Genomic DNA, 27,994 nt, shown 5'->3' with positions numbered 1-27,994 from the left:
TACAGCACAAATCTAATACATAATTTTATGTGACCTACACTCTAGGGATAGACTACAAAAAAAGAATGTTTTAGTATATTGCATGCAAGAAACAATCAAATATTGTGAGTTAAAATGAATTTTTAATGCAAGTGATACTACCATTTTGGAAAAGAAACAAACTTTAATATTAAGATATGACATATGTTTATATCTTATTCCATACATGTTTTTAATAGAAGAATCACATACCAAAAAAAACTTTTATTCTGATCAAAAATAATAAATAATTGCCACAAAATAAATTTGCTAATTTTTACAAATATCAATAACAAAGGGGAAAAGCCTTAATGTAAAACTTAAAAAGTTGTAAGTGCAAATCATGATCCAATGTTGTGCAAAACATGATTCAGATCTGATACAGTTGAACCAATAAGAGATATCCGAAATTCAAATGAGCCCATATCTCTGTGGTCCTGGAAGTTTTTGATTCTCAATAATTATTTGTAAACAAACTTGATTAATAAAATCAACATTCTTTCGATAGAACGGAGACCCATATCTTGAAGCCCAGTGCATAATCTTGGATTAAGTATCAAATTTTAATTATTCTCACATCAGTATTTAAGTATATTTTACTAATTAATATAGAATTTATAATGTTTCAAAATAAAAATAAAAAAATCAGATTACTGTAAACAACTCTAATGTTAGACCATATAATTTTTTTTTTATAAATAAAGAAGCAAAATCACAGTACTAAAAAAATCAGTTCATTATTTTGACACTTAGAACTTCCAAGAACTGCTTTCATGCTAAATGAAATTTAATCATATTTTTCACAAATACTCTTGCAAAACAGTAATGAAAGATGCAATCTTCCATTTATAACAGTCTTTAGGGCATACAAAAAAATGTATCATAAGTAAAGCAAAAAATGAAAATTATGTACAGTCTTAAGTCTACATTCATAAACCAATTCCTTAATGATAACAGAGATATTCAAGTAATGATTTCAGTAAACTACAACATTTCAACATAAAACTGTGTATAATTATTGATGATTTGGACAAACAAGGGATGTGAATTCAACACTGAGATGCAAAAGAGTTTTAAAATTGTAAAAAGTGATCCATTTTCACTAAGTAATGTCCATCGTTGTCGTGACACAATTATGATTAATAAAATAGTATTCCTGGTATATCTGATGCAAACTAAAGGTTAAAAGACTTAATGTACAATGCAAATGCTAACTTCATATAAGAAATGAAACAATGGTAACAAGTCTACTTTTAATATTTCAAGTTCAGTTTATGCAAGTTCTTCAAGAAAAGATACCTTGAGAGCTGTAGACACACCATATTCCTGTTTTCAATAAAAAACAGCAAAATTATGCAGTCACACAGAATGTAAGAAATGAAGTTGAAACTAAAAAAGATTAAAAAGCAAGCAGCGGGAAGGAAAACTTTTAATATCTAATACAGTGTAATATGGCAGTAATGAAAACGACAAAGACTTATAATCCAACAATGTAAATTGTGTTTTGTTTTGCACACACACACACACACAAAATGATATATGATAAGGAAAATGCTTCCAGCTCTGCTTTATGCTACAACATAATCCTCCAAAAACACCTGAGATTTCAATGTAGGAAGCACGAACACAGTCATTCTTCCTTAGAAGAATCACAATATATAAAAGCACTTTGCACAGAACCATTAACTTCTTGTTTTGTGAAGATTAACGAAACGTCTCCTGAGTTTTGAAAGAGCTTACAACTTTATAATAAGTCCTTTGATAAGCTTAACACTTTTTTTTTTTCTATCGGAAATTGAAATGCTTTTCTCTGCTTTCCTTGTTTTGAGCAGCCTCATATGAAAATTGTCTTTATCTCAGTGAGAGTATGAAGACTCAGTCAATAACTGTTTCAGGAGGAGCAGTCGCAGCAGCAGTACTGGGCAGAGGGGTAGTGATGAGACCAGGAACAATGGGAGGTGGAGGGTTGTCATAATAAAAAGGAATTTTTAGATTCAATTTTCTACAAGGTTTGCGAGCAGATCGCCGTAATTCAGGTATGGTTATCTGTTTTCTTAGCTTCCTGGAAAAAAAAAAGAAAAAAAGTATTTTAAATTCCTGTTGTTTAATAGAAAATAGTCAATCTGAATTTAAAATACTTAGAAGGAAGTTTAAATATTTCTATGCTCCAAAATAATTCAAGTTGACAATATGGGGAAAGCTATACGAGGCACTGCCACATCTAATCAATTTAACATACCAACACTTTATTATTATGTTGAAAGCGCAATTTGATAATTATATGTTTTCGAGTTAAATAACATAGATTATGATCTCAATACATTAAAAGTAATTGAAATATCTGAATACAATAGTAAAACTAGCAAATGCTCTTTATCTTAAACTATTTCTTTGCTGCTATGGTGTATTAAAACACATTACTTCAATCACTGAGGAAATTGCAAGTTTGCATACCAACTTGAGTTGCTATTTACTGTTGTTTATATAAAAAAAGAGATAAATACATAAACATGTGCTACTTGGTCACATCTTTTATATAAGCTTTCAATAGAGTAAAATACAGTAGATGCTTATTGATCCATGTCTATATTTTAGTAAGTAAAATATTAAATATATATTAATAATACTATTAAATATTTGGGCTGGCAGTGCCAATAGCTGATTTAACAAAGTTTAATTTTTATGAAATCCAAAACAATTTCGAATGTTAACTTTTAAATTAAATACTATATTGTTGAATTATAAATATCACATTAGTATTTTATATTAAATCTAACTTTTTTTTCGTGACTAAAATAAAAGAAATAATTTCAAAAATAAAAAAACATAGATGTTTTCAATAATAAAAAGAAACCAGAAAATTTGCCATTCCTTTAAATTAATTTCATCAATATAAAGATACACTTCTACAATACTTTTCAAAACTTAAAATATTTCAATCATATAAAAAAAATGTGAATATAAATTCATTTAAACATATTCATGCTTTAAATCCAATATTGTTACTTTTTTAAGAAAAGACTTAAGGGAATAAAAGCAAATGTGTCAAGTCATTAAAAACACTTTAATCATCTAGAAGGCTAAGATAGCACACTAATGAATTTCACCTATATGAAAGGAATTTTTGAATAGTAAAAATGCTTCATTAAAGAAATATTGGAATACAACTGTGATACAGAAGGGAACAGGTTGCCACTCATTAAAACTGTTCTACTTTTTTGCTACCTAATATTTGAATAATTTAATTTTATTTAGCATAATGAACACAAACTAAAACAATTAAAAATTTTCTTTTCTTTTCTTAATTTTATCTTTCAGTCCCACTGTTAGTTTCATAAAATTAGGAGTTAATAGCAAACTTATTTTGTATGATTCAACAACATACTGTTGCTTTTCTTGGGAAAAACAACAATAATAGCATTTCAAGGTAATTTGTTCTATTTATTTATGTTATTCAAAAAGACAGAGAGGAAGAAAAGAAAAGAAAAGAAAAAAAAAAAAGATTAATCTATTATGCATAAACAAAAAGTTTCTTCAGTTATTATTACTTTCTGTTTTAAAATTATGCTTGAAATTGTATTTCATATTTTTCTAAATATATATGGGTATATTAATATGATCTTAATTTTCAGAAAATTTAATAATAAATACAATTTTATGCAATAAAACAAAGTTCTAAAACTGCATTACTTGTTTTGACAGGCTAATATTAAATTAAGTTGAAATTTAAAAAAAGTATTGTAAAAGCAATTTTTGTTTTCTAACAATTTTAGGGGGGGAAAAATTAGTATTATTTAATAACAATTAACATTAATTTTTACATTTGCTACATAAACATTTCAAGTGAAATGCTTTTCTAATTAATGATATTTACTAGAAAAAGCGACTGTAGTATAATGATTTTAAATTTTCAACTTTATTGTAAAAAGATATCAAAATATTTGTCCATTCCAGTAAAATGTTAATATCTTATTTCTAAATTCCAAATTCTTGCATGTAAATTAAAACTGTCTAGATTAATGAAATTTTGTGCAGAATAACAGAAATAATTTCAAATAAATAATTTTGATATGCTACTTGACTTTTTTAAAAAAAGCACACAATTGATCATGAAATATTTAAAGAATTCAACAATTGACATGACTATAAAAATATATCTTCTACATAATGGAATATCTGAATAATAAAATTAGAATTATTTATAATTTAATCTAATTTACCTGTTTTTAGAACAATATATACAAGTAAAAATTTTACACTCTAGCATCAATCACATTAAAAAAAATTTATAAGAAATAATCATATGTAATACAATATTAATAATTCAATCCATAAAAGCTACACAATTATAAATACATCCTGTAATGAGCATTTCAGCAGAAAATCAAAAGATAGATACCCAAACAGATCTAACAAATACTGTGTTGTCATTTATCATTAAAATTTTTTTGCTGCGATGAAATCATTTCAGCATTTAATTTTGAATTATATATTTATAGCATTAATATTACAAAACTGTTAAAATTCCTATTAAACTATTCCTATAAATTATTGTCAATAATTACTCATTTTACAATTATCATACCAAAACTCCCTCCCTCAATTTTTATTAACTTAAATCAGTACAAAAAGCATATTGTCCTTAACATTCATTAGCAAACAATGCATCTAAATAGTGATTTTTAAAAATTACACAGTCAAAGCATTAATAGAATATTTGAATACTAAAACACAGCACTGCTACCACAACCCAATCATGACAGTCCTTGCCTAATAAGTTAAAGGTTCAATTTTAGCAGAGATGAAAGAACTGGAAAATAAAGATACATCTCATACATTTAGATTTTTCTTGATAATGCTCTACAACTCTTTTGCCAGGTAATTCACTATATATTAGAAGCATCATTTCAATTAAAAATATCAGTTTTGTACAACTGTGGTTTACTTAAAAAATTAATTCCTGAGAGTTATCTATATCTACAAAACATTTTTTTTAATTAAGAATTTTTACTTGCTTACATTATATAAAAATTAAACTAATTACAGCTTCCTAAATTTAATTTATTTTGTTATATAAACCAGAATTCTCATGGTTCATTCTGAAATCTTTATCAAGTTTTAGTACTTAGGTCACATGTAGCTTTTTTCAACAAACTTTCAATGCTGTAATACCATTTTTTAAAAAACCAAAACAAGCTGCATTATTTAACATCTAGCTTGAAGAACAATATTTATGAAAGAGGATTGAATAGCAAATCTAAATGACAATTGTAAGTTATCTTTCAGCCAAACTATAGTAAGAGTATTCTTTAAAAAATGAATTTCAATTAAATTTTAAAAATGATGAAATGAATTTTTAACATCCACTTGAATGGTTATCAAGCCTAATTAAAATTTACTAAAATGATTAGAAATCCAAAATCAGTTTAAAATTTTATCTTTGATTTAGAATTATGCAATAAATGTACTGCATGCAATCATAAACACATTAAAATTTTGAAAAGAAAAAAAAATTACCCCCCCCCCAAAAAAAGCAAGAATATTTAGAGATTTCAAGATTATAAATATAAAATGTTGAAGTACATGCACAGAATTTGTTATTGTCAAATGACAACAATCAAATCGTTGTATGAATTTTCAAATGCTTCATTGAATGTTTTTATATCTGCATTGAACTCAATGCTTAGCTAGTCAATGGAATTACCAAAATATTTTTAGAAATACTTGCCATGGTCTTCAAAAATCCATTCAGTTAGAGGAAAAAAGATATGAAGAAAGAAATCTAGAAATAGGCTTCAACACAAAGGTTTAATCAAGGCAGAAATAAGCTTAACTGTTACTAGATGCGTAATCCTTATGACTTACCTATTGAAATCGATGTTCATATGTTCCAAAACAATTATTTTACGAAAATTGTTTTTGTATTAACTTAAGCCTAAAAATATTAATTTTTTATGCAAATTTTTTCTTTTAATTTTAATATTTTTAAAATTCAATTGATATATTATCTACAACTATGGTTTAAAATGTCATATCAGAATTTAAACTTGCACATCAAAATATATAACCAGGTACTTTTAGCAATCATAAACTCCATAGTAGGATTTTTACTTTCACTTTAAATTTGTGATATAAACACTTTTTTAGTTTGTAGTAAACTTATTGAATTGAATCCATGTTTTTTCATTCTTATCAAATAAAAATGGCAAATGTATTTTAAATGCATTCCATATCAATAATTTAACAGCATAAATAACAATCCGGCTGAACAAAGCTGGCTAGTAATTTTGATATTTATCAAAAAGTAATACTTTTCATTAAATATCAAAAATATACTAATAAATGTCTTCAAAGAAGTATTGCACTTGAATGTAGTATAAGTTTTCAATGGTAGTACAAGTAAACACAAATAACAGATTATTCAATAGAGTTTCTACACTATACTAACTTATGCTCATTATATTCTACATTACTTGAAAAGACTCACCAATGCTATTTAATGATTACAATCAAAGAATTCTTCCCTTACTATACTCTTAATATATCTATATATAGTAATAAAAATATAATCTTAATATATAATATATATATATATTTTAAATTTCAACCATTATATCTTAACATGTGTTAGAGGCCTTTGAGCTTATAACTTGGAAGCAAAATTTTAATTCAATAATAGTTTTTAAGATATATATATATAATCAAAAGTACCATTAAACCTTTTACTGTTCTTATCTGACATATTATAATCAGCTCCAACAATTACAGTTCATCTCAAGATCCTAAGATGAGCACTTTTCAATGATTATACTTCCAGTAAGGAAATATAATCATTGAAAAGTAGCAAGTAGAAAGATGAGAAGTTGTTATTTACAAATTCCATGATTAATTTTCTACCCTAATGTTAAATGTAAACATCTCTACCTTTTATCTCTCCTCATGCCCTATTTTTGACCAAATGAACAAATCCTTATGCATGTGCAAAATAGTAGAGGGTTTCTAAATTAAAAAATTATCAGTAGTTATATTTGTTAGTTTATCAATTAGGTTAACTTGTGTTTGTCAGCTACAATTGCTAATATCAATATTGCTATACACATGTAAGAAATTATTACTGTTTTGGGCAAAAAAGGGGCCTTTATAAATATGAAAATGTTATAATTCATTTTGAGAATAAATTACAAAATCATTTAGTATAAAGATTTTTTTTTTCAAAATTTTTAAGTTTTTATGTGGATATTTAAATAGATTAATCATAAATTTTACATGACAAAATGTAGATGGAAAATCAAAATCCTTTTTTTAAGGACTACTTTCAATGTTTTATATTCTAATTCCATTTATTTTTAGATAACGTGATTTTGGATTATTGCAATATTTCCTGCCCCCAAATCTTTAAATTTATTCAGCAATAAAATAATAGTTTCTAATTGCTATGACTTATTCGGCCATACTTTCTTAAATCACAAATAGTTAACAGATTACTGAATTTGATAAGTAAATTTCCCAGAAAACTATTATAACTTTTAATAATTGAATTATATTAGTATTAATTAAGTATATTTATTTTTTTATGATTTAAAAAAAATCAATATGTCTGTTTCACAAAATTTTTAAAGCATGTAAATATGTTACCAGAAGTTTGATTCCCCCCTCCCTCAATTCCTTCCATTTTCTAAAATGCCTAAACTTAAAAGATCACAATTTTTTTTTTTTTTTTTCAAAACCATATTTGACCTAATAAGATAAAAAGACCGAAAAATTTACTTAGATAATAAATAAATCCTTACATGCAATCTGATTAAAACATCTACTTTTAAAATAACTGCATATAAAAGAAACATTTTAAATGTCAAGATTAAATAATTTTAAAGCTACATTATTCTTAAACACAATTTTAAGGAGCCATGTAGATTTCTTTTTAATATTTGAAATGATCAAACCCTGCAGTAAATAAGACATTACCATTTAAGAAAAGGTGCAATTCATTAAAAACTACTATATATGTGTAGAAAGGTAAATCAAATTAGAAAGGTCTAGAAAAGTAAATGAAACAAATTGTCAAATTCCATTTTTTTTATAATGCAGACTTATGCATAGAATTAGTGATATCTTTTATACTTTATAATTTTTATACATAAAGTTTTGCTATATAATAAAACTTATTTCCTTGTAAGTTAAAACAAACAAAAAAAAAATCTCTACTATACTTATTGATGCAATATTCAAAACTATAGTAATAGAAATGATTATAATTTCTAGTTAACAAGTTACATCAATTATTCAAACACTCTTACCAATAGCAGGATGAAAAAAAGTATAGCATTAAATTGAAAATTGTGATTTGTATAAGAAAGCAACATACTTTTTTTACAATACTGATAATTTCCAAAATCTTTCTAAAAGCGTATTAAAGCGAAGTAATTTTGGAAATTCTAACATACAGTCTGCACCAGCAGAAAAATAGCCAAACATTCATTTGTTAAATCTTTCTTTATATATATAATAATTTGACAAAGTTCTTGTAAATAATGGAATATATATATATATATCTTATATAATATATATTAATCTTACATAACTTTTTCACAAACTGTTAAATCCAGATAAAAAATTTGCTACAACTGGTATTTATTTTATATATTTTAGCCAATTTCAATGAAAGGATTAACAAATAGTAGCAACTGAAATTTCTTAACTGTCTTTAAATATTTAACATTTATTTTACAATACTTCTAGACATTATTAAAAAGTATATGCACTATATACTTTACCAACAAAAATGCTGTATACAATGCCTAATAAAACACAATGAGCCACAATGAAAATCTTCTTTTTAACTAATGATTAATAGAAGAAATGACAGCAAGTAATAATTATTAAATTAATAAATAGGTATATTGTGAATATTCTGTCATTAAAATTTGAAATGCAGTTTTGAGTGGCAACCATGAAATTAAAATTAGAAGGGATTGATTAATACAAATATGGTTTTAAAAAAGCAACAGCCCTTTATTCAATTAAGGAAGTGTTGCAGTTTTTGTGCAAAATTGAGCACTCAAATTTAGGAGGGGAGTTTCATAGGACAATTTAGACAAACTATAATTAAAACAAGGCAAAATAATTTTTTAAAAATTAACAAAATAAAAAAACAAATGAAAACATGCTAAATCATGCATGCAAAAATGATAAATAAAAAGAATTATAAATTATTATAACTTCAAAATAAAAGGGAATGTTATTAACAGGGTTGCCACTCTTTATTTAAATAATAAATTCTGGGTCCATATATAAAAGCATAAAGCTTACAGATTACAGAAAGAAATGCTTCTTTTAAATATAATAAATAATGACAGTGGCAACTCAATAAAACATGTCAGAATTAAAATTCTCAGCATATCTGTAGCCACTATTTGTTAAACCTGATGGGAAAAATCTGAGTGACAACCCTATAAAAATTAATTTTTTAAATCAACATTAGAATTTTTTTAATTAAAAAGCCCAATAAACCCTATCTACCCTTAAATAACTTTTAAATTATATAAGCTTCATTACTTTATAATTTTTAATGCCAATTCAAATACCAAAATATTAAGAAGGGTTTGAAAAAAATAAAACTGAAAACATGCTAGAATATCTAAATTGCCCTCTTCAGAAGGTTTAAATGCAATTCGTCTTAAGGAACCTAATTCTCTCAACACTCACTTAGTTGAATCAGTGGCTACAAAGTAAACATCATCTGGGGCATCCACCCAACTGATCATTTGTTTGCGTCCACCCACTCGGGTGATAGTGGCCATCTTAGCCCGCCCATTCAAGGGCGTGTTCACTACGGAACTCCGAGCAAGGGAACTCACGTTGAAAATGTCAGGGGTAGACTTGATCACTCCACCACCAGACAGAGCTCTCCGCTTCGGCGGCACGGATGCTGAAATAAGTAGAAAATATTCATATTACATTATTAAGGCAAAAAACACATTTCTAAAAAAGTTTAAAAAATTTTCTTTCTTTCTCTCTATCTCTTTTTAGTACTTAAAAATGGAACAATAGGGTGTCCATAAAATAGAAAGGGGGAAAAAAAAACAGAAGTTTAATTACTGAAATTATAGGTAATTCAGACCCCATGCAAACTTCATAAATAAATTACTTTTTGAAAATTTACAGAATAATGATAATTTTTTTACATTTGAATAATAAATTTTTAGATTGAAACATTTAAAATTTCCATCTCATTACAGAATTGGCAAAAATATCATTCACAAAAACTAGCAACTGCAATCTTTGCACAAAATATCAACACATTAATCCCAAACCATTTTTAAAAATCTCACGAAGTTTTAAGTATAACACATCTTTAGAGATGCTTCTAAAAAAATAAATAAATAAATATAAATTAATTCATACAATATGTTGATTAAAATTAAAAGCAATTTTGGGTTCTTCAAGGAAGAAAAATTTGTGTATCGTAACGGAATCTAACACAGGAGTTTGACTATAATCCATTTAACTATAAACCTTAACGCTTTGTTGTACACTTCACATTAGTTTACAATTTAATATGGGCAGTTTTTATCTGCAAAATAAGATATAGTAAAAAATTCAAGTAGAATTCTTCACAATTTTACAAATCTTTCACAATATTACCAAAAAGCTGATATACTGAAAGAGCATTATATATATATATATATATATATATATATATATATATATATATATATATATATAAACTGCAAAAAGCAGTTACAAACATGGACATGAAATGTACACAGAAAATTTATTTAGTTAACAAAAAAATTTCAAAATATTACTAGACTGATTTTTAAATAAAAACTATGAAATCATAAACAGATTTTTAAACTCTAAAGGAATTGCAAGATTCAAAGCCAAATAAAATAATTACAACGCTCGTAGAAATTATTTCATTTGAATGAAGGATTAACATTACACACACCCATAACAAACCACTGTTATTATGGCCGAAGCATTTTAATTGAATGCACATATAATAAAAAAATATTAAGAATAAAATAAATTTTCTATAATTTTTTAAAAATTAAAATATTTCTCATATTTAACATAGAATTAGCAAATAACTGTAAGTGAATGTAAAATGCATGCACAATACACTAATCAATGCCTAAAAAATCACATAAAATGAAAGTAAATCTTATGGTGATAGTTCTTTAAAATGTGCTTAAGATCTCTTTTTATATAAAAAAAAACATTAAATTTACACTAACAATAAATATTCATTTCGTATTCTTCGATAAATTGTAGAAAATATTAAGCAATAAGATATTTTCTCATTTAGATTTCAATTGTATACTGAATATTAATCACTAGTTTTTAAATCCTTAAAATAAAACAAATAATAATGTTTAACTTTTTCTTCTAATTTAACATTTTTAGTAGAGGGGCAACAGTTGAAGTTCTTTTAAAACCCATCCTTATCAACGGAATTCTCATACTATTTAATCATTTTTAAAATAACTAATAGCAAATGGCATGAAAAATAATATATTACCACTTGCGAGGAAAGACAAAAATAATCTGTATTATAAATTTTATAGGAATTATAGTTAAAAAGGCTTTTTTTTAAAAAAGCATGATTTATGGGCAAAGCGCATTTTAAATATGCATTATGAGTGAAAATACAGATTGAATAAATATCTAAAAAATCGGAACAGTATAAAAATTTTAATTTTTATATTTATAAGATTTTTATATTTATAAGATTCATGTCTGTATAAGAAACCAAATAAACTTTCACATTTTATGGTTCAACAATTGTGTTATTTAATAAAACAAATCCCCCCTCTTGTCTAAATTTAAACCTTAAAAAAAATGTACCAGACACAGCATCAAGTAATACATTTTTTAAATATATGTTGTAAAGTTAAATAGTGCAATTTTCAGATAATTTTCAAAATTTTCAAAATATAATAAAGTTTTGATTATCTTTTATGCATTATGATACAATTAACTTTACTTCAAAATAGTAAAAATAGGCTACAACTGTTTGGAAATTTCTGTGTTATAAAATTCTGTCCTAGAAATCCCATATGCATTGGCAAATGCTAGATTGTCAAAACACTCTGAAATAACTTTGTGCTCCTTTGTTTGATGATTCAATAAGGTTACGTGTATTCAACTTAGAAAAATAGATTAATCGAGGGCTCATCATTTATTAAGCAGTAACCAGAAAAAAGAAAAAAAAGTATCCAAGAGCTTACCAATATCAACTCCATTCTGCTGCTCATATCCTCGTTTTCTAAGGATAGTAGGAGATGCACTAGCAATGTTAGGAGTCAGCCGAACATTGTTTTCCTCCATATCCATAGGATGTTTTGGAATTGACAAAGAACCATCTATTAAATATATGAATATATATATTATACTGCAAATAAAATCATTTTTACAAAACAAGATAATAAAAGTTTGATAAATGCAGGATATTCATGAATAAAATATTAAGATTATTTAGCTGTGTACCTTCATTTCGAGGAGGTGGTGGGAAAGCTTCCCTTTCTAATTTTGGTATTTTATCCAACGGTGTTGGTAGTAACCAATCAGGTGGTGGCAAATTTGGGGTTCCAAGTCTGTGTGACACATCCACAACCTTGCCTCTTTCATGAGGTTCTAATTTTGGTAAGTCTGGTTGACCTTCAATCATTCTTGAATGAACTAAGATTTTGAAAAATAAAATATCATAAATATATAAACTGATTGTAATTTGAAACTAGTTGTATGATTACTTTTAATAAACAAAATGCAATATAGAGGGAAAATTGCATATTAAGCAACAAATATTTAAAAAAAGCTATTTCTCTGCATTTTTGCTATAATGTTACTAAGGAGCAAAAAGGCTGAACACTTTAACATTTATGATAATTCAGATTTATATTCTTAATTCAATAAATGCAAAAACGAACTAATTTACACAGAAAATATATGCTTTTATTAAATAGAGAAAATAATAAAACAGTACAATTTTCAATATTACATCTACAAAACTTGTTTGAAATAAAAGCAATTAATCAGAAAACACTTAATATTTACATCCTAATTTCTAAGGGCCTAACAGCCTGTATATGCAAATATATTTTTAAAATAACATACTGTTTTCACAGGAACACCACTAGGTTTCAATCAATCAGAATTTCATTTTAAAAAATTCTAGTTTAAATATTTAAAGTAATGACAATTTGAACATAACTATTATAAAATTACATTTTAGAATATATTACACCAGTTTAATTTTAATATTTATAGTTTATACAGTTTTAAATATCAAATACTTATTCAAAGATATAAAATAAATGCTGAAAATGACATACATTCTTGTTTGATTGCCAATACATTAATAGGTTGGAATGGATTCCTAGCTGCATGCCGGGGTTTAATAAGATGTGCAGCATAACGTCTAGCTTTTCTTGTTAAAGGAGTAGTCTGTAAATAAAATGCTGCCCTGGTCTTCATGATTGGTCTTGGACTGCCAGCTCTAATAACAAGTCCATGAGCTGTAGCACAATGGCGAGCAAGGTGAGCTTTCAATTTAAATTCCTAAAAAACATTAATAAAATACAACAGAATTAGTAATCTCAATTGTATTCAAAAAAATCTTAATATTATTCAGAGAGATTTTTTAGAACATGTTTTATTTATATCATTTTATTATATCAAAAAGAACATCAAAGAGAAAAGTGGAAGTTTGGTTACCTTCAATTTTAAAATAAAACATTATTAAGAGGTTTATTTTAAAACAAAACATTTTTTATTATAAGACATTGAAAAGTAATAATTACGTTAAAACCAGTGAATCAATGATTAAGAAAATAATAATGAAAGATATCACTTAAGAATGATATTTATATAATTTTAATATAATGAATTTACAATTAAACTATAATTAGTTTGGTTTAGCTATATATTTTGCAGCACAAAATAATAATTGAAATATAGCAATTCTTTTTTCACTTTTAATATTTTTGGAATAATTTATGCTATTTAATATTTTTTTAAAGCTTATGTTTGAGTTTTTCTAAAGTATTAACACTAATATTCAAAAATCCAATATACATTCTAATCAAATACATAATTTCATATTCAAAATATATCTAAAATGATTTGTTAATATGCAAAATTTTAATTATTCTCAGACAGCTAAAATTTAAATACAAATTTTAAAAAACCTGATTGAATTTCATAAATTTATTTAAAATAATTAAAAAGAGCACTGTAACTTTTTGATAATGAAACAAAACCCAAAACTTCAAGGTGCATTTAATGGAAAATCAAAGGATATTTTAAGTGCTTACTTTTACACTTTTAAAATCTTGAAGCAATTTTATTTTGCACATTTAAAGGCTGCAAAATAATTTTAACAGGACAACTTTTATTGGTCAAGGATTAATACATAAATATTTTATTTATTTAATATTATAAATAAACTATAAGAAAATCAAAATATTTTTCCTTAAAACTCCTTACTAAAAAGGATTTAATAGTTCCTTTTTTATTACTCACTCACATTATTCCTATATACGAATAAAACTAAAAAGGCCAAAAAAGGAAGATAAAAACTTTTTCAGGTTCGGCTTGAAAATTCAGATTTATGCAGAATTTCAATTAGAACTCTGCTCAGGATTGGTTAGACAATTATTCTAAAGAAGTTGCACATTTCATTAGGAAAAGTACATTCTAAGAGAGATTTAACAAACCTGTACTAGTTTAAGATACATCAAAGGCATCCAATATTGCAATATTTAACTTATTAATGACCAATTTAATTTAAAGCATATAGATCAGAGTAAATTTCCTTTGTATTAAAATCATTAAAATTAAAAGAACTAAAAATTCAGAAAACGATTGGTCAGCAAAAATATTTTTAAACTCATATATTAAAAAAAGTTTTAAATTACAGTAAAATATCAAAGAGATTACTTTCAAATTCTTTACATTATTTAAAATAATAGTAATATATCAAAACAAGAAAGAAAATCCCAACAATTTTACCTCACAATCTTAGTAATGGGCGACATGAATCAGTTTAAAATTGTTTAGGAATTAAAAGAACATATACAGACTTTCTGGTGTAGAAGTCACAAAAAAGAACAAATTTTAAAATTCTTCCTCCCACTATATATATATGCATAAAAATATCTTCCCACTTTGAAACCCAAATAATTATTGAAAAAATTGCAACTCAATATATATATATATATTCAGTATTATAAAAGGCAGAATATAGCTTCCTTCATAAAATTCATTTATTCACAAATGCTTTAATTCTTTGACTTTAATACAGGAATTCCAATTCCTTAACAATTGCAATTTTAACAAAATTGATCATATTTCTCCATTATACTTGAGGTATAACTCATACTTTTGTATAAAATTTGAATTCAATTCTGAACACATTAAAATGGAAATTCCGAAGGTTTCTCCATTAAGTTTGCTTGCTTAGAAACATTTCACTTCTGTACATGAGAAATGTTACACTGTTAATAAGACACTGTTACATTCCACAAACTATTTATTTAAAATAATGAGACGTTTTCAAATTTAATTTGATGTTTTAAATTATAATAAGTATTTATATTTATATTTTAGTATGCTAATTTGAAATTTTAATTAATATTTGTATTCAACTGGAAAGCTTTCATTTCCTTTAATTTACATATAATATAGACTTAGTCCATATACCTTCTGCAAAAATTAATTTAAAATTGCATATTTTTAATGATTTAAATTTTTTAGAGAGTAAACAAAAAAAAAGTTTATGAACTAAATATATTAATAATTCAACAGACAGATGGTGTCCCCAAATGATCCTGGTAGAAAATAAATTGAAAAATTTTGCAATAAAATCCAATGTTTAAACCACATTAATCCTATTCATTGTGTTTTTCACTAAATTACAAAAATTTTAATAGCCCATAGTTTAAAAGGATGAATATAAAATAAATCCATATTTACCTTGCCACAGCCTGATATGGTACAACGATGAGGTCTATGTGATGCTACATGTGATGGAAGTCTCTCTGAACCTGAGCCAGAAACTAAATCCACAGATTCTAATAAAAGCCATAAATGAAATTAATGAGAAAAAAAAATTAAAACTTTTCATATTATAGTTTAAGAAAATCAGTATTATATACATACATTGACAGATACATTCACAAAACAAGTTTATATTTAAAATATATATATTACCTAGACGTGTGGGATATTTCAACCCTCCAAATCGTTTAAAATAGTTCCAACAAGATTGACATAGACGGCACTGTAAATGTGCAGGCCCAAATGCATACCATTGACTAGAAGTGGGAGCTGTAAAAAACAGCATCATGAGGCTATATAAAGATTTTAATAACTAAATAACATGTAACAATGAAAAAAATTTTTAAAATTAACACTAATATTGTTAAATTTCATACTTAAAAAGAAATTTAATATATATTTAAAAGAAACAATTCTTAACTAAGAGAAAGTTGAACAAGTTTAAAAAGTAATATTCGTTTTTTAGATTTTATGAATATTTCACTTTTAATAATTCCATAGTGATTATGTCTGAAGTTCACTCATAAATTAAATTATTTTTTTTCCATACACACTTATATATGTATAAAGTATTCAGATTTTAAAAATTAATTATTCTCTAATTACTTAAATGTAAACTTAAAAAAGCATTTTAATGTCTGAGATGTGTGGGTATTTTTATCATGCTTAATTTTTCAAACTTTCATTGTCTAACATTACACTGCAATATCACATGAAACTCATGAGCTTAAAAGAAACGTTTGCTCAGTTATATTTTGATAAAATTTCTTTCTAAAAGCTATATGTTCTACAAATATATTCCCATAGTTTCTTTTTCATCTTTAGCATAAAATCTATAATGGTGCCTGGTCATACTTTGAACAAAGGACTTTTAAAAGCTTTTAAAAGATGAAAATTCTACCTAATAATAAAGAAAATTAAATAGGAATTTAAAGACATTAATCTCTTGTCAATTTCATATATCTTAAATTGGAAAACTGAGGTAGATGTTAATGATTAGTTGAGTACAAATATCAAAACAATGAAATTTTTATAATTTTTTTGTATGTAAACTTCATATCCAATTTATTAATTTTTAATAAGTTTGAGATAATTCTAAATATTATTGAGTTAAAAATTAATATTTTAGATGAAAGTTAAAAAAGAATAGAGGTCATTTTTGATATATTTAGATACTGCTAAAAAATTTAATTGAGCAAATAAAAAAATCATTACAAACATCTGTACCTGCTAAAAATATTAGTTTTATGCACTAAGAATTTAATGGTACTTATTAATATTTTTAAATATTTTAAGGCATAATCATACTATAGCAGCTTTCACATGGACGACCGCTAGCTGACGGGCTTTCACCAGCACAAGCACCATTTAACACACCCGGTTTATTGTTGCTATAAATAAAATAAAAATACAATTAGTATAAATGAAATTTATTTTATTAATAAACAACAAATAATAAACATGAACATGATTAGACGAAATAACAAAATAGATTTAATAAAAAAGAATTCTTGAAAATTTAACAGTAAACTTACTAATTTGGAATGTAAACTTGTTTAAGTTTGCTCTCCGCTTCAACTGCTTTCACACGTTTCTGTTGAACATATCTGTCAGTTGTTTTCCACATATAATAATATTCAATCACATTTTTCAGACTTTTCCATGGTAGCTATAAATAACAAAAACAGAATATTCTAAATATTCCAGAAAAAAAAATCTACGCATGTGGCTAGAAGTCACTAAAAAAATAAATTGTTTAATTCCAATAGCTATTTTTTTTCAATTGAGGGGAGGAGGAACAAGCAGGCAATTTATTTTCAATAGAAATTTTATTAAAAAAAAAACAATGACTTGAAAAAAAAAAAAAAACTTACAAAATCCTGTCGAACGTCAATGAAATCTTTGCCATATTTTTCTAAAGCTTCTTCAAAAAGATTTGCTTCAGAAGCAGACCATTCTTCCATTTCATCTCGGCACAAAACAGGCCCTCCAGATGGTACAAGTGATGATATTGCACTAGTAATGTCATAATTGTGCTTGTGTAAAATGTCCATAGCATGAAACTAAAGGAAAATAATGAATCAATAAAACCATTTTAAATCATATACATTTCAAGATCTATTGCATTTTTCTATTTCCAAAGGCTTTAGTTAAAAAGATATAATCTAAAACGTTAGAACCTCATTCACAGATGCGAAACATTCAATTGAAAAAATCAGAAAAAAGCTATAATAAAAATTTACAGCCTGTATTAATGTTAATGTAACTAAAGATTATAATAATAAAAGATAAAACATTATTGCATATGCAAAAATCACACTATTCCTAAAAATAAAGGCAAAGGAGTGAGATTTTGTACAGTTGATTGAATGAGAACCATGCATCATCATATCATAATCAGAAGAATTTTATAAACAAATTTTAAATTTAAAACCAATAGTATAACAAATTTAAAACTTTTTTGGTTGGGGGGAAGGCACAGGGATAAAATAAAAAGGAGTCTTACCAAAGTAATATCACGTGATGCTGCTGCTGCACTCATATGTAAACTAGGCTGCTTAACTGAACTAGAACAATCCAGTGCTCTTGCAAAAGTGCCAACAGAGCTGTTAAAAAAAAAAAAAAATGCTCAGAATGTTTTTTATTTACAAGACGAGAAAGTAATACCCAAATAAGCAAAGATAAATTATTACAAAAATTGCAAATAATTATTACCGGCAAATGATGAGAAATTGGTCTATTTGACGATCTGTTAAGTTATGATGTGGTGTGTACACTAGCTGTTCCAAATCTTCAGATTTTCGTGGATCTTCGACACCTAAATAAATATTATAACAAATGCTTTAATTTTTTTTAATGCATTACACAAATAATATAACAACTTTTATTCTATTTAAGTACAATTTATTGCATCATTAATATTTAATCAAAATAAGATTAAAAGGAAAGGTAAAGTCAAATTTTTTAACTAGCAGAAATTTAAATAAATGACAGTTTTCTCACATACACAATATAAATGAGAATAAATTTTCTTTTAAATGTTTTCAAGAAAACAATTCCTCTTCTTTTTTTATTAATAAAGAATTCTAATAATATATGTCAAATACAAATTCAGTTTTTTTTCCTATCCTATATATTAGAACTTAGAAAGTAGATATAATCATGAAGAAATTTAATAAATTAATGAAGAAATTATGAAAAAATTTAAAAAATTACATCAAAAGAATATTCACCTGTTCTATAAAAACAGAAAAAGATATCTCAAGGGAGATAGTGTTTTATACTGTAATAATCTCAAAAGAGAAAAAAAAAAAATGTGAAAAATCATTTAATTTTTAAATTATTCAAAATATAAACAATTACTACCTTCTGGCAATAATGGAGGAATTTCAGCTTGGTATCTGGGTCCTACTCTAATTTCACCTTTATCAGCCAACAATGTTTTTTGTTGTGGATCAAACACCAATGAATAAAAGAAGCAATCCTTAAAAAGTAAACAAACAGATTGATGGAAATTTTTCTTTTAAAAAATCATATATTCAGCCTAAAATAATAAGAATTAAAAATTATATAACCTTATTAAAAATACAGTAAAAGATAAGGAGTATTTCAAATTATATTTCCCAGTCAAATGTGAAAATTTATCAGAATAAAATACAGGAATGAAATAAATATGCGATATGCCACTATTACAAAGTCCTTCCTTCTTTTCAAACATAATTGACCAAGGGGTTTCGTAGCTCTGAAGTATTTTTAAATAACAATTTTTTTTTAAACTTTTAAATGACAAAATTTTTCTTATTTCTGATTTATCTAAAAAATATTTTAATGTAAGAGAATTTTTTATTTTGAACTTTTTAGTACAGATATGATTTGGGTTTGTTTAGATTTGCAATTTTTTCAGAGATAAGTTTTTAAAATTCTATTTTAAAATTAAAAAAGAAAATCCTAATTGATTCACTAGTTATTATCTATAACTAGTGAATTAATAATTAGAGATAATTTTTCCCAATCCAACATTTTAGAGAAGGGAAGACTATTTTTGATTTGATTTCTGGCATTGTTCTGTGTATAAGTAATGTTTGCTAACTTTCTATTTAATAAAACACCCAAACCAAGAAAACAAAAGAAATGGACTTCATTGAAATTGGATAGATCCTCAAAGGAGTGTAAATGGCCAAAAATTCAGTACAAAAAGTAGCCACTGAAAAAGATGGCAAATTCAAGAAACTTTACTGCAATTTTGGCAATGCAAACATGTACAATTTTATATGCTAACTTCTGACAACAGCTATAAGTGATAAATGTCATTTTGCCTATACATGTATGAGAAGATTTATATTTAATAAAAAAATTCAAATTGGAATATCAAAAGAATGTATGATAAAAATGCAATCTTATTTTTCAAAATAAAGTGTAAGATGAATTTGCAATTTTAAAAATTCCACTTAACTATATAAAAATTGTATTTTAATAAAACAAACCTTTTAGAATTTAAGATCATTTTAAAAAAAATTTTAACACTAAATCTAATTTCATTGCATCGACTAATCCTTATTTTATAAATTTACAAGTAACATATGCTGAGCTTTTAAATTAAAACTTTTTCTAATTCAGAATATTAAAAAGTTCACAAAAATTTTAAAGTTTTGATCAAAGTATTGCTGTATTTACAAATACAATGTAATGAAAATAACATTCAAGCCTCTTAAGTAGAAGATCAGTGTAATCCTACTGCCACGAAGTCAATAAAATAGTAATAACAATTCTCAAAAGACATGATGTTCTCTCATTGCTTCAAATTCTCATATCTGACCTTTCCTTCTTAGTTAGCTATCTACAATTCTTTAATGTTTCTTTCCACCAAGTCATACAAAAAAAAAAAAAAAAAAAAAAAAACACTCCCTTTTATTAAAATTAAATTAAAAATAGTAAAGTTTGTTACATCCTAAAATAACTAACTACATAAATGACTGCAAATGATTTATAAAAATGTAAGATTTTATAAAACAAAAGGTAGAAAGAAACCAAGAACTTACATCTTTATTCAAATAATACAAGAGTGATTCTGTTTCATTCAGAAGAGTTACTGAACATTTCCCTCGAATGTGTGTTGCAGGCAAAGTCTCAACTTGTCTTGACAAAAAGAGTTCTCTGTGTTTTAACTGATGACGTTCTTTTTCAGCTAACTGTTCAGCTTCACGCTCTTGCTCTTCTTCTAAGGCACCTAAAATTAAAAATTAAGATCATTGTTTATTTGTTTAGTAACACAATAATTGAATAATAAATCTCAAATAGCAAAACAATCAAGATACTTTTTTTTTCTCAAATATTAAATCATTGTTTCAATAAATATTAACTTCGTTTATTGGAAAAATGCAATGAAATGTCTAAAAAAATCTACAGAGAAAAAAAAAAAATCATCAAAAATTTTATTGTCTATTTTTCAATCATTTTCTGATATGTTTTAAAACTAATTTTGAGGCTTACTTAAACACAAGAAATTATTTTATTCAAAATGAAATTTATGGAATAAGTGGCAATTTTTAAAATAAATTGAAATTTTATAGATAATTTCCATAGATTTACAATGAAATATACATCTCACCTGCCATTTGAATATTTAATATTCTAAGTGTAATCAACATATTATGGGATTTTCAAGAAAATGGCAACATAATAGAAAAGGGGCAGATGTCAGACAATAGATAAGGCAATGAATATTTGGTGAATAAGAGGCCAAAATAAAAACAGGAATCTTGTTATCCGGTTATAGAATTATTTTTCCTACTCACTCATTTTGTGGCATTAACAAATCAGAAATGACAAATTTTAATAAGAGGAATACAGTGATATTTGTTATAAAACAAATTTGTTGTCACAGTGTTGCCCACATCTGTCACAGTGTTACACATCTTTAATCACCAATAAAAAAATTGTGTCATCCAACCTTGTATATCTTTATTACAAAATTTATTATCAATATATATTTTTATTTACAAAATAGCTTATATCTTTATTAAGAAAAAAGAATGAAATATTAAAAGAAGTATTATGTAAACTTACTTATTAATGTAGCATCCATATTTTCATGACCTATTAAAACAATTAAAAGCATTTTAGAACAATATTTAACTATTTATTAATATAAATTGTTTTGTATAAATATGAATTTATAATTTTCAGATTTGGTACAAAATAAATAACTTTAAACATCAGGGGTGTTTGTGGGACCCCAAAAAATCCCCGGAAACTTTTACGGACTTACTACCGACATTTTGGAGTTTCGAGAAGGGGGGGGGGGGAGAAATGAAAAATTACGATTATGAAGTATTGAATGACCTAATTATAAAAGTTCAATGAATTACTTTTTTTGCAAAATTAATAACCATTAATTTTGCAAAATTAAGACCTTTGAACCCAGGTCACGTGATCGCACATCTGGTCGAACGAAGTCTTTCCCTTTTTTTTCTGCTGCGCCTACTTGCCGAAAAGAATCCAGAAGAGAATGTCCGAGAACCGGGGGAATGAGTCATAACTCGCAATAAGGAAAGAACAAAAAAGAAGTTTTTCCCCCCTTTTCACGCATTATCACTGCCTTTGGAGAAAGAAAGGAAAAGTTTTCACCACACACACTGACCTTGCGTTTTCTGCTTTCAAAGCAAACAAAATTACCCAGATCAAAATAAATAATTCATTATTATTCCTACTTCCTTTTGAACGACGATCCCCGGAATTTCCGGGTATCGAAGTTCAAAATCCCCGGAATTCCGGGGTTTCCCCGGAGCACAAACACCCCTGAAACATAATAATGTTTTTTTTTGTTTTTTTTTACTAATGTTTACTACTTAAATACATTTATTCACCAATTAAAAAATAATTTCAGTCAAATCCTAAATCCAGAAAAAATTTTATTATAAGAGCAAAAACAAATGTCGAGCATTAAAAATATATATATATTTCCATGAAAATTTATCTCACTATTAAAAGGAGAGTTGAAAGAAATATTCAAATCTGCAAAATGTTATTAGGTTAAATCTGTTTAGTTAAAAAAAAAAAAAAAAAAAAAAAAAAAGAAGAAGAAGAAAAAGAAGATGAAAGGCAAAGAAGGGAACAAAACATAATTGCTTTACAAAAAAATTACTAAAATTTTCTTATACCTTATAAAAAGAATGTTTTTATAAGTGCAAGCACATATGTCTTTACTTACGCTGCTTGTCAGCCATCATCACTAAGGATGTGGCAATATCACGTCGTCTGTAGAAGCACATAACTTTTGCCTCGACGTTTCCGTTTGGCGTCTGAAAATTAGATACAAAATTTATGATTATAAAAAGATATGAAATATTAATATATAAAATATATTTCTAATTTTTTTTTCTCCCTCAAATTAAGAAAAAAAAATCTAATTGTTCAGAAACATATAAATTTGAAAGGGGCTTTCTTTACTTTAAAAATTTAATTCCTGAAACAGCAAGCAGACTGCTATTACTTTGACTCATGAAATAGGAAATAATCAATGACAATAAAATAATTACTTATGGAATAATTTTTAAAACAGAACATTTAATGTTTTTAAAACTGCATTCGCATGTTGTTTCTTTTTTCACATCTGATATTCATCAATAAATATCAGAAAAGAAGATTTGTTTAGGTTCCTTGATTGAATAAATATTTAATAAAAAAATGAATTAATTTTTAATTCATATAATAAAGAAAAAACACTTTTTAGCTCAACTAAACTTTATTATATATGCAGTTTTAATTAAAAATAGGAAATTATATATGTGTGTTGTCATCACAAATTTTGTTTTTACAAAACATTTTTGGACAAATAAAATCATCATAAGATATTTTTACTACCTTTATAAGCTCTTCAATTCTTCTAATCTGGAAAGGAGCAGTTGCTGATGTCTCAAAATAGACATAATCTATAAAATACAAGATAAATTAAGTTTTTTGTACTAAACCATTCTATTATAACAAGCACTACATCACTTTCATTTTCTTAAATCAAACTACAACATAATCATTTTTTTTATATCGTCTTTAAAAAAATTCATGAATAATGAAATATTTTTTGCAACTGCATAGTAATTCTTCTTATGTTATCTTTAAAAATGATAGAAGAAATTCTAAAAATTTGAATTCATGATATAATTTTTTCTAATCCTTTTTCTAATTTATGCATTTTTTTTATACATTTAACAATAAAAAAAACTAGACTTTCAAACAGAAATTAATCAAAATGCTTTTTGCAAATGCAATTGTTTTTTTCTTTCTTTTTTTTCTTTTCTTTTCTTTTCTTTTCTTTTTTTTTTTGGCAATATTGTACACTTTAACATCATATGAAATGACTGGTAAAATAGACAAACAATCAAGACAAACTTTCAATTTCAAGCATTTTTAATTTTTTCACTAAGTAACAGAGAAATCTGGCTTGGAGAGCTATACTGATTTTGCAGGAAGATAAAAATTCAAGTTCTTGATAGAAGTGGAAGGGGTAATTATGGCAGGAGCTAGTTTTTACCCTATTCTACAATAATCATTAGTTGTACTAAATCAAAATGCATCATTTTAAACCTTCTTTTGCATAATGTCATTCACAATGACAATATACATACAAAAATTCAATGACTTTTTTTAAAAATCCACTAGTTGATATTCCTTCATACAAGCAACTAATGCCAAAGCAGAAATGCCAAAAAGCAGGATGCCAGAACTGCCTGAAAAATCCAAATTGAAATTTCATTTCAAAGTTACACCAAAACAGATTCTTTGTTTGACAATTCATTTCCAAAAATTTATATATTTAAACTTTAAATATCTTGAACAAAATTTACTATATTAAATATAAAATATATAAAGGTTTACTGAAATGAAAATTTACATTGAAATAAATATTAAAAAGAAGCACTAATAAGAATTATCTAATAGAAATTAAAATAAATACATAATTTTTAAATATCTTTTGTATTAAAAATTTATTAAAAAATTAATTCACATGATCATGAGATAAATAATTCTATGTATCTTTTACAATACACTCATTTGTATAAAGTTATCATTTCTATCTAAACTCAACTAGAATAAAAAGATTTCATTTTATAACTATTAATAATGATGATATGTAATTTCCAAATTCTAAAAAAACTCGTTTTTATAGCTACTAAATTTTTGTGAATGACTGAAACTTTGTTCAAATTAAAAGTGCATGGGAAAAAAAAGTCAAAAGCAGATTCATTTCATAAATAAGATATTCAGTTTAAAATTAGCAAGAGTATTATTAATGTAGCAGATAAATATTTGTATAATTACATTGATTCTTTTTTTAAAAAAGTATGACAAAATATTATTTTGTCAAAAAAAAAAAAAAAAAAAAAAAACCATGTGTTCAAAGTATCTATAACAATTTCTGATTTAATGCACATTATAAGAAACATAGCAACTGGAAGAGGAAAGCATAGAATCTCCTAGAATTTATGTTAGTTTATAAAAACTATAATAAAAGTGAAAAAAAAAAAAACCTAACAATATACATTAGGCACCATTTACTCTTGATACATCACTGATGATGATTGGGGGGGGGGGGGGAATTTAAAAAAAATACATATATATATATATATATTGACTCATGACTGCTGCAGTCATTAAAGAAACTAAAAATAATAATGGTAGTTAGTTATAAGTTACAATTTAATAGAAATTTATTCAACATGTAATATATCCTATATAAAACTTAAAGGAATCTATCTTAGTAGAAAACATCAAATCTGTATAACTTCCTATTTAGCAAACTTTTTTAAAAACTCAGTAAAAAAAATTAATAATTTTTTAAAACCTTGGAAAAGTTATACATAAAATATGCTATATTAATTCCATAAATCTAAAAATAATGTAGATTTAGTAATTATATAATAGTTATGATTTAAATTAATGTTTCAAGATAATCCACTCAATTAATATATTTAGTATTAATTAAGCACAAAATTAGTTTCAGTAATATAAGGAAATATACATAAAATACAATGTAAATATAGCAAAATACAAATTTTCTCTTGATAAATTCTGTTGTTGTTGCTTATCCCCCTTGGATTGAAATCCAATTCAAACCAAGTAAGAGATCAGGGAAAGAGAAGTGCAGTAGCTTCTGAGGGTAAAGATCCTTGATTGTACGAGAGCAGAAGTCTGACTTTAGCTCATATAAAGATGACACTCACACACTCGCTTGCAAAACTCCTTTTTATAGGGGAGCTCTTTCACACATCTCACAGATAAAACACTGGGTAGAGAACAACCATGCCCGAGCACGGGACGCCCAGATCACGGGGAAGACATGCTACTCCTAGGCCAGTGCTATATTTTACCCATGTATTAGATTTATTTTGCAATTTATTATTTTGCTTGGTTATTGCATGCCTAATTATTTGTTTGTTTTCAATAAAATTTCTGGAGCATTTTTAGTTTTTGGTCTATTATTAAAATTTAACAACTAATTCAGAATATATAGATAGGTGAGGAATCAAATTTAAATTAAATCTTTGACTGCTGCAGCCAATAATTATCAGAAACAAATAAACTATTAATAAATCAGCTTTAAAAAAACTAGGATATCACAGAATTTCAATTAAATTGTGAAGGATTTTACTTTATCTGCTATTCATGGTAAAAAAAAAAAAAATCTGCTTATAAAAATAAAAACAATAAAGAATTTTTTACACCATTTAAAAATTTTACAACTGTTAAAGTATACACGCATAATACAAAAAAAGCTTTAAATAAGTAAGAAAGATGCCAAATAAAAAGGAATTCACTTCTCAAAAATAGTTAATATTATCTTATACATAATAATACACCTTTCATGTTAATAAGATATAAAAATAAAGTTCCAAAATAATAATAATATTAGGAAAACCTGATAATATTTATATTCACAAACAGAAAAAAAAATATACACATTTATCGAATTCTTTAATTAATGCTCAAAATAAACAGAACAATCTTTCTGTAAAGCTTTGATAATATAAATTAATGGAAAAACTTTAATTCAAAATAATATTTTCACAATGTTATGGCTTAACAAGACAAATAAAAAAAAATAATAATTTTAAAATAATTTAAGAAACTTGAAAATCAAGTAAAAAATACAATATTCTTTAAATATATAAAAAAATCTACATTATTTCACTTAAAAAACGAGTCACACAGTATATGCTAGCATCATAATGCACATTAATTATCTGACATTATAATGTCTAATAGGGTTATATCACGATAGAAAACAAACTTCAATTTCCGAAAAAGTAATCAAATCATGTACATTATAATATAATGAGAATACTCTTCAGACTAATTAAAATGAAAAACTTCACATTATAATAAAAAAATTATGTTCTTCATCCTAAGTTATAAATTAATTTTTTTTTATATGGAGCATAAATTAAGATACCAGAAGTGCCGACAGTATATATCTAAGAAACCTACCTCCTACTCTATACATGTTAGCCGTCATCGTTAAATACAACTCATATAAAAGCCCATAGAACTTATTCCATTCATAAATTTTCACAATCAATAATTTTTACAGTTCATAAACATATCCGATTCTCAGTTCCAGTAGCACATCAGCCATCTTTGTTTTTTAAGAGAGGTAACGCATCTTCGATGTTAATCACTTCACTTCACTTGGTAAAAAAAAATCAAACATTATGGATGTTTTCAAAAACGCATTACAGAATTGAGATTGCCTTTTACTAAATCTCATCGAGATGATAATGGTTGATTTAATTAATTTTTGAAATTAACGGATTAGTATTACGTATTGACCCAATAATATGAGGAGTCATCAGATGAAAACGATTGCAGAAAGCCAATATCTTTCTCTAAACTTACATACCATATCTACATATAATTA

The 27,994-nt window shown here is 25.4% G+C and overlaps 1 protein-coding gene across 2 annotated transcripts; it reads right to left on the bottom strand.

Annotated features, from left to right (window-relative positions):
- Window positions 1-228: 228 nt before the first annotated feature.
- On the bottom strand, window positions 229-27,740 carry LOC129975719 (metastasis-associated protein MTA3-like). 2 transcript variants are annotated; one of them, XM_056088895.1, is made up of 18 exons: window positions 27,565-27,740; window positions 23,944-24,011; window positions 23,291-23,381; window positions 22,147-22,176; window positions 21,120-21,307; window positions 19,447-19,564; window positions 18,796-18,898; window positions 18,587-18,686; window positions 17,955-18,143; window positions 17,616-17,749; window positions 17,389-17,471; window positions 16,234-16,350; window positions 15,997-16,094; window positions 13,356-13,581; window positions 12,511-12,702; window positions 12,252-12,386; window positions 9,724-9,946; window positions 229-2,080 (listed from the first exon to the last, which is right to left on the bottom strand). In XM_056088895.1, exons 1-18 carry the CDS (start codon window positions 27,590-27,592, stop codon window positions 1,894-1,896), a joined length of 2,310 nt encoding a protein of 769 aa, XP_055944870.1. In that variant the 5' UTR covers window positions 27,593-27,740; the 3' UTR covers window positions 229-1,893. The 2 variants fall into 2 exon arrangements, with proteins under 2 accessions (XP_055944870.1, XP_055944871.1); XM_056088896.1 differs by having other exon boundaries at window positions 1,912-2,080; window positions 9,876-9,946.
- Window positions 27,741-27,994: the final 254 nt, after the last annotated feature.

This window comes from Argiope bruennichi, chromosome 7, assembly GCF_947563725.1.
Source record: "Argiope bruennichi chromosome 7, qqArgBrue1.1, whole genome shotgun sequence".
Lineage (NCBI taxonomy): Eukaryota > Metazoa > Arthropoda > Arachnida > Araneae > Araneidae > Argiope > Argiope bruennichi.
This window is presented reverse-complemented; position numbering and strand designations above follow the sequence as displayed.

What these genes read in the sequence shown, in the direction of transcription:
- LOC129975719 (XM_056088895.1), bottom strand. Translation starts at nt 27,592, where the DNA reads ATGACGGCTAACATGTATAGAGTAGGAG. An exon ending in TAACATGTATAGAGTAGGAG is followed by an intron (nt 24,012 to 27,564) that starts GTAGGTTTCTTA and finishes TGTATTTTATAG; the next exon opens with ATTATGTCTATTTTGAGACA. An exon ending in TCCATGTGAAAGCTGCTATA is followed by an intron (nt 16,351 to 17,388) that starts GTATGATTATGC and finishes TGTTTTTTACAG; the next exon opens with CTCCCACTTCTAGTCAATGG.